An 8867-nucleotide genomic window follows, 5' to 3' on the forward strand; every position below is an offset into this window, starting at 1 on the left:
GTCAAATACAGCGATGCACACTGCCCAGCGGGAGCGCAACGACCCAGGAATGGTCCAGGAAGCTTTGTAATGATCAGCGATCTCACAGCAGGGGCCTGATCGTTGCTACCTGTAAGACATAACGAGATCGCTAACGAGATCGCTATTGCGTCACCAAAACGTGACTCATTAGCGATCTCGCTAGCGATCTCGTTATGTGTGACGGGGCCTTCAGTCACTCAGCGAAGAAGACTTTTCACCAAATTTTTCATGCTAAACTGCACACACAAGGTAATAGTTGCTGCAGAGCAAAATAAAACGTTAGTGGGTTTTTTTTGTTTGCTTTTTTAATTGTGCCTTTCCTTAGTGTAGATATTAAGCAATCAACACATTTAGCACCTAATGAGTTAACACTCACATGGATGTAACAAAAGTTATCAGATACTTTTCATGCCTTTCAGATAAGGTACCTGCTCAGCTGAGTTTAGCTGTGTCACATTATAGACCCTTCCATGAGCTCACCTAATCTCATAGCTTTATGAGCTCTGCTGTACTGCCCCTCTGATTATCTCGATTTTTTTTCTCCATCTTCTCCATTCTGTCAGTGCGTGGAAATCAGACTGCACTCAGATGTCATCCAAATACAATCCGATGTTTTCAACGGACTCAATTGCATGGTCAAGTGTGGCTTGTTCCAAGGAACAAAATCGAACATATGCACAGCATCAAAGCATAACACCGGTCCGAGGGTGATCCGATATTTTGTCAGATCGCATCCAAAACCAAAAATATGGTCATGTGAAAGAGCCCTTAGGATAGGCCGTCGATATCTGATTGGTGGGGGTGCAACACCTGAAACTCCCGCCTATCAGCTGTTACTGGCACCAGATGGAAGTTCTCAGATGCTGCTGGAACACAGCAGCTCTGTCAAATCAAGACTGGCCGCCTTTGGATATTGCAGATCCACTCCAAGTCGTATGAATTCATTGGAATAGGGGGTGAATCTACAATATCCGCACAGGATCCTTGCACAGCTATATTTGTAGCAGAAACAAGCTGAGCAATGAGAAGAGCATTTTCCTGTATTCAAAAAGATTGTCCCAGAAACCATGATGGCACTAGTGAGAGAGGAGTCCTAATGATAGGCCATAAATGTTAAGTCTCGGACAACCTCTTTAATGCATACAGGTAATAATAAGATCTAAATAGATCCTGTACGACATAGAATTACTGTAAGTAATTTATCATGTGTAGAACAGATTAATGTTGTATAGTTTCATGCCCTTGTCACCTCTATTACAGAAGGGACACAATTCACCGGTTACGCAAACATATTCATGAACGCGTAAATCCTTTGACATTGGACAATTAATTGATCATATGAAGGAATGTCATGGCAATGATCCTTCATGTCTTAGCGGATTTGCGACATTTATACCGAGAAATGGAATGGATCGACCTTTTACGATAAGAAGCTGAAATAGACCAGAGGGCATTAGGAATTTGTCGTCTCAATGAGAGGAACCATCTTTCTTCCTTCTTTATAAATTTAATAGGATCTGGTAGAATGCAGGTGTCTTAAATGTATGTATGGCTAATGTTGTTTGGAAATATTTATATTTTTTTGAAGGTCACATTATTAATTGATCTGCACGGCAGGGAATTTAAGCGTTAAACGTGTATGATGTAATGACCCAGATGGGAGGGGAGAGCAGTGAGGAGCAGATAATGTCACACGGAATTACAAGGGTTATAAAGATCATAAAACTGCACTGACCATCTCCTCTTTACAGTGTATAAGATTAGGGACAGAACAATTTTTTATTTTATGTCTAGAGTACCCCTGTAATGGTGTTGCAGCCACTGTGGCCTTTCAGAAAAGGTGTGCATACACTGACAGACTGCACACAGGTGGACTTCCTTTCTTTAAGCATGTGACATGAAGGTAATGGCTTGAACCAGAAATTTTTAGGGGCTGCGTAGTAAAAGGGGTGAATACATATGCAAATGCCAATTTTTAGTTATTTGATCCCAAAAATTTAAATTTATGCCTACATTTTTCTCACTTCACCAATTTAGACTATTTAGTGCTGATGCATCACAGAAATATCTAAAACACAAGTTGTAATGTAACAAAATAGGTAAAAAGCCAAAGGGAGTGAATACTTTTGCAAGCCTCGCAGGGGTGGCTATAGTCACAGCTCAATACACTGAACCGCAGCAGTAATCACTACCCAGCACTTTGAAAAAGAACGCCGGACTGCATTCGAAACGCGTTGCCTTGATCCTGTCTCTTGCACCTTACGTTTGATATGGATCTTTAAAAATAAGGTGTATCCCATGCACCGCTCCGTATCCCGTGCAGACTGGGTACAGCCCCTCCACTAGGTTGTAAAAATTGCACGGAATTCAAGAATCAGAAGCACTAGGTATCTTCATTCCACAAAATTATTTTTATTGACACCAGTGTACACACAGAAAAGTTAGCAACATTTCGGCCACGTATGGTCTTTATCAAGTCAAAAAAAAAAAAAAAAGTGCATGAATTTTTAACTCAATAAAGTTGGACAGAAATATTTTTACCAGAAGCTGGAACCCATTGCTCCTTCTCTCCATTTGCCACGTTTGGTCAGAACGTCGTTCGGTGCACATTGGACTGTCTATTTAATGGCGAGCTGGCTTTTCTCTTCCGGTTCACACTTTGATTGACAGCCTGCTCTGCGCGCACGCGCACACACACACACTGCAGGGCAAGCTGTCAATCAAAGTGTCAGGGAGTGATTATAGCACATTCACAGTTTAGTGTAGGGTGAATGTAACCGCCCCTATGACCGGAAGCAAGCAGCTAAAGGGACGCTATAACTACATTTTCTCCTATAGCCGTGCTTCCAGTAAAGCAGGCATGATTTTAATGTTATTTACCTGCAGATTAATCCTACAGCCACAAATAGTGTTTCTGGACAGGCTCCCTTTAAGTCTATATCTTATGTTTTAATATACGCCATACACATGGTTTAACACAAAACCATCATGGGACATTGACAGACAAAACCAAATGTGTGGCCAACTATTTCTGTGGAAAAATAAACAGATAACCCAAAGGCATGGCTATTACAAGTATCAGCAGAAAGACATAGACCTTATCCACCAGCACCAAAGAATCCTCATGGTGAACAGTGCATGCACTGAGGATTCACATGTCTGCAGTCACAGAGAGCCATGAAACCAAGCCATGAGGAAGCCATGAGGCAGCAGGCCTAGCCATAAGGCAATCATGAGGTTAAAAGCAGCAGACCAAGCCAGACCTTAAATATGAGGCAGTAGGACAAGTAAGAGGAGGGATACCTACACTGCTGGACTGCTCCTAATGGGGAATTACATCCCAGAGTCCAGCTAGACTGACATATTCATAGTAGTCTTTGCTGGAGGCCACTCAGTCTTAAAAAGGTTTCTTCTTCATGGCTCTTAAAGTACACCTGTCAGCAGGATTGTGCTCAGTAAACCACATACACTGTCAGGTGGGCGACATTACACTGATTAAAATGATACCTTGGTTGATAAAATCCATCCTGTGGTTCTTGTGTAACCTTTACTTTCAGTTTTGGAGATAATGATATGCTCTTGCTCCAGGGCGGCCTGTGGTGGGCGCTCTATCTGGTGATCTGCTTACATATTCATCATTGTGGCTTAACTGACAGGTCAGTGATCCTTCAGTGACCTGCCCACTATTCGATTCATCATTTGCAGGGGGGGGATTTAAGTCACTTTCTTTCTTACTCTTGTGGTATTTATTGACTATTTTTGCTCCAAATTTTTCAAAATAGCTTACGTGGTTAATGAATTTTGCACAAAATAAAAAAAAAAATGTGACTTTAGCGTGAAAAGTTACATATTCTGCTAAAAAGCTGCAAAATTGGCACCAAAATATCTGTAAAACATAACATCACTCCAGGGGGCAATTTAACTATATGGGCATCCAAATTTTGCAACTTTTTAAGAAATGCAATTAATGAATCATCTGAGAACATCTGGAAACCCCAAACCCCACACACAATGAGGCGAAACTGCAATAGATTAGGCCCAATGACACCTTGTATAAAAGCTGATGACTAGTGTAACCGAGTATGTTCAGACCACGCAAAAATGTTAGAGGACTGCGTTCTCAGAGTTCCCCGCTTGGGCGGGCTGACTGCATTCACCGCTTGCACGGTTCACTCTGACAAAGATGGCACCTGCTCCTTGTGCTTGCGCCTCCCCATCTTTTTAACGCTAGCTGCATCTGCTCAGATTCAAAGATGGCATCAACTCCGCACCCTCTGCTAAGGACTGGCTGTGTCAACATAAAACGCAGTCAGTACTTAGTAGAGAGGGTGGCGCCAGCACAGGGGGCGGCTGTCATCTTAGATTTTGAGCTCCTGCACACACTTCAACACTGCTCCACTTTCCCAGTATGGCGAGCTGGTCAGAGCACTGTTGAAGTGTGTCCTGACCTCACGGGCCGCATAGAATGACATGGCGGGCCGAATCAGCCCGCAGGCCCTGAGTTTAAGGCTATGTGCCCACGATGCAGAAATGTTCAGGATTTTTTCCTGAGCGTTTCTGCATCTCCGTGGCAGAAAAAAAAAACGCATGCGGATTGTACATGCGTATTATACATGCGTTTTTCCTGCCAGGGACATGCGGATGGGAAGAGTTCTTCACTTGCATTTCTGCATGCGGGTTATCAAGCGCTTTTCCAAGCGATTTTAGCATCACTTGGAAAGTGCTTGTCAACTTGGTCACACTATATAAATCCATGCAACCGGCATGGATTTATATAGTGTGACCCCAAAGAATGGTTAAAAATAAAAAAAATTAACCTATACTTACCTTCTGATGGCCCGGGGTGTGCTGCTGCGCTCGTTCCTGGCTGCCAAAAGATCGCGGTACGCTGTACTGAAGGACCTGCCGTCACATGACTGTGACGTCACTGCAGGTCCTTCAGTCCTGTGCGATCTGTCGGCAAGCACAGGGAAGGAGTCCGGGGGCTGTCGGAAGGTGAATATATTCTTTTTTTTTACAGTTTTTATGGTACCTGGGTGTGGAGGAGAGTCTCCTGTCCTCCACACTCGGGTACCATCCGCACATTAGTACGCGCCAATAATGCAAGTACAAATGCAGTCTTGCGGAATAGGTGCGTTCTAATGCAAGTCAATGGCGGCGAAAAAGCAGCGCTTCTGCAAAATTAATGGACATGCTGCGGATTTTTGAGCGCAGCATAAACGCTGCGGAAAAATCCGCAGCATGGGCATTGAAAGTGCGGAATTGCATTGGAGACCATGGGGGAAAGTTTACCAAGCGTTTACGCTGCGGAAATTCCGCAGCGTAAACGCTTGAAAAACGCATCGTGGGCACACAGCCTAACACCTTTGCACATGGGAAGATTCTGCTGGTATAGCCCATGTTCACACATTGCAGATTCTGTCCTAGTTACATTCGCATACCATACCTAATTCTGGACAAAATGTAATTCTATTGGTGATGCAACTAAATCAAGTTTTTGTTCTTTCCTATTCAAACAGTGCAAAATGTGCAATATTCCCAAAGATCCACTAAAAAAATTGATCATCAATGAAGCATGTAATGTCCTGATCATATATAAGTACATACTATGCTTCTATGAGTCTCCAATTTTATACTGCAATACATGCTGTGTTATAGAGAAATGCTTGTAGTGGTGAATACAGTATGTCACGGAGGTACTCCATATGGGCTTATATCGTACCTGTAGGAACTGTGCCTGTGTGCAGGGCCTGGATACACAAATATGCCATGTGTGCGATCTTAAGTCTGAATTTTGGTCAGACTCCAGTCTTAGTAAAAATAGACCAAGCAGCTAATCTTGTCACAAACGGTTAGATAACCTCCAGTGATCAAATAATGAACAGAGGGATCATCAGACAGAAAACGAGTAATCAATTCAATGTCTCGTTACAACAAACCAAACTGATTAGCCATACTTAATTCTGTACAGACTAGACCAATTTCCACTACTAACTGCAATGGATTAGGTGAAATGGACCAAATGTGTTAAATTGTAGCTAAACTTTTTTTTGCTATTATTTAAAAGGGTATTCCCATCTCCAAGATCCCATCCCAATATGTAGTAAGTGTAATAATAATAATAATATTAGCAAATTCCTCCAATTAGAAATGTAGTATAGTTTTTCTGATTCGTTATTTCTCTTTCCCCATGTGCAGGCATTGCAGGACCTTAGGTGTCCATGGTTACGACCACTAGCAACTAGCTGTCACTGTATCAGCGGTCGTAACCATGGATACCTAAGCTCCTGCAATGCATGCACATCAGGAAAGCAACATTGGAAACCGCCCATAGACTTTATATGTCCGGGCAGTCCACACTTTACTCTGCACTGACGTTTTAAAATGTCAGTGCAGAGAATGATGATTGTATGTGATGGTGCAGCTGCAAAAGTGGGGAGCTGGCTATCGCACAGACAGATTCCCCACAGGACAAGTATCTGTCTTCACTGAATACAGATTTTACTTGGGAATTGAGAATTTTGAAAATGAGTGATCAGTCCAGGAGGAGCAATGAGCAGATTTCTCCGATGAGATATATTACACAGTTTCTTATTTTCATGTGTACTATTCACTTATGAAATAACAATTATAACGATGGTTACTCTTTAACCCCTTTCCGACATCTGCCGTACATGCACTCTCCCTTTGGCGCCGGCTCCGACGCTCAGCCTGCACCTTTCCGGGGACGTGACAGCTGATCTGATCAGCTGACATGTGCCCCTAACAGCCGCAGGTGAAATAGCAATCCACCCGAGGCTGTTAACATGTTAAATGCCATTGTCAATCTCTGACAGCGGCATTTAACATGGCCACAATGGAAGGACGTCATAAGTTCCACCCATTAGCACCCGTGTCACATGACCGCAGGTCACCGATAGGTTGGCATGACAACCTGGGGTCTGCAGGAGACCCCTGCGGTTGTCATTGCCGGTATGCAAGTGAGTATTTCTGCTACATGGAGACTACTTAAGCATGTAAAAAAAAAAGTTTTTGCAAATATTTAAAAAAATATAAAAGTTTCTCACCCCCCCCCTTTTGCCCCATTAAAAAAAAATAAAGAAAATCAAATATACACATATTTGGTATTGCTGCATTCAGAATTGCCTGATCTATCAATATATAAAAATAATTAATCCGATTAGTAAACGGCGTAACGAGGAAAAAAAAATCAAAACGCCAAAATTACTTTTTTTGGTCGCCGCAACATTGCAATAAAATGCAATAATGGGCTATCAAAACATCGGATCTACACAAAAATGCAATCAATAAAAACGTCAGCTCGGCGCGCAAAAAATAACTCCTCACCCAGCCCCAGATCCTGAAAAATGGAGACGCTACGGGTCTCGGAAAATGGCGTGTTTTTTTTTTGTTTGTTTGTTTTTTAAGCAAACTTTGGATTGTTTTCACCACTTAAATAAAAAAGATCCCATACATGTTTGATATCTACAAACTCGTAATGACCTGGAGAATCATAAAGGCAGGTCAGTTTTACCATATAGTGAATGTGGTGTAAAAACAAAAACAAAAACGTGGAATTGGACTTTTTTTGCAACTTTTTATTGCACTTGGATTTTTTTCCCCCGTTTCCCAGTACAACTTGTCCCGCAAAAAAATAAGCCCTCACACGGCCATATTGACTGAAAAATGAAAAAGTTATGGGTCTGGGCAGAAGGGAAGCAAAAAGCAAAAATGGAAAATGACCCGTGGGTGACGGGGTTAAAGGGAACCTTCCAGCTACCATGACTTGAAGGGTCTTGTGTTGTGTGTGTATATGGGGAGACGTCATCTGAGACCCCCAATCCCCGGCCGGTTTCTCAATGATTACCATGTAACGCTGCAGCAATAACTCAGCAGGCGGCAGATCTGAGCCTGTGGGAATGAGTCGCTGTCTGGGTCCCTTATAGTTCCCCAGGCTACTGACTTACCCTATAACCATCACCCGGTAAATGCCGCATATTATGTGCCCCGTGGAGTGACAACAATGAGGACTCAGGAGGGACAAGATGTGAAGGTGATCGGTAGCCATAGTGAGAAGTGGAGGGTCTGCAGCAGCTGCCCTTACCTGCACAGGCTCTTGATCTCCGCCGCAGTGTCCGCTGTGCAGCCCAGCTCCGCGGCCAGCTCGTCATCCTCCACGTCCACGCAGGACACTTCGGCCAGACTCAGGTCGCAGCTGGTCAGGTTCTGTCTCCAGATGTGTCCTAAGGAGGCCACATGTATCTTCTTAGTGTTCACGTGTGTGACTTCATACACCGGAATGTTTTCATCCATTTCCCCCGCCGTGCTGTACCAGGAACTTCAACTAGCCGCAATGCATCCCGGGGACTGTAGTCCGTGTCGCCTATTCAATGTCAGTCCCAGATGAGAGCCTAAACTACAAGTCCCAGAAGCCTTTGCGTCTAATGACAACAACGAAAGCAGCCGTCATAAGCAGAAATAGCGTGCCAGCGCAATGAAGTGTACAGACTAGAGGTGGGGCTGTGAAGGAGGGCTGCCCATTACATAGCACCTAGCCCCGGCTCACTACCAGTACCAGCAATCTGTACCGCACAGTTTTACTTGGGGTGGTATGAGGAAGGGAGTGAAATTATTCCTGGGGTTCCATAGTGGCCTAGTAATTACTACCTAGAGTCCCTGGTGGTCAAGGGTGAAGCATAGAAGACCCCATTGCCAAGTCTTGTTTTTGTGCTTTGGCTTTTTTCCTCTCCTTCCTAGAGGTGTAACCTTGTGTCGCCATAGCCGTATGAGGGCTTGTATATTGTGGGCCGAGTCGTAATGCCTCCATTCATTTTACCGTGTAATAT

General features: G+C 43.5%; 1 protein-coding gene across 2 annotated transcripts in view; it reads right to left on the reverse strand.

The window, feature by feature from the left end:
• Positions 1-8412, reverse strand: part of SNAPC3 (small nuclear RNA activating complex polypeptide 3) — a 66049-nt gene extending 57637 nt beyond the window's left edge. Inside the window, exon 1 of one of the 2 annotated variants that reach the window (XM_073652312.1) lies at positions 8126-8412. In XM_073652312.1, coding sequence (XP_073508413.1) covers positions 8126-8334 — 209 coding nt within the window. In that variant the 5' untranslated portion in view covers positions 8335-8412. The remainder of the gene's footprint in view (positions 1-8125) is intronic. The other variant, XM_073652304.1, reaches the window with a different exon arrangement.
• Between the last annotated feature and the right edge of the window lie 455 nt (positions 8413-8867).

This window comes from Phyllobates terribilis, unplaced genomic scaffold, assembly GCF_046119375.1.
Source record: "Phyllobates terribilis strain yellow unplaced genomic scaffold, ASM4611937v1 Scaffold_1__5_contigs__length_1240528914, whole genome shotgun sequence".
Lineage (NCBI taxonomy): Eukaryota > Metazoa > Chordata > Amphibia > Anura > Dendrobatidae > Phyllobates > Phyllobates terribilis.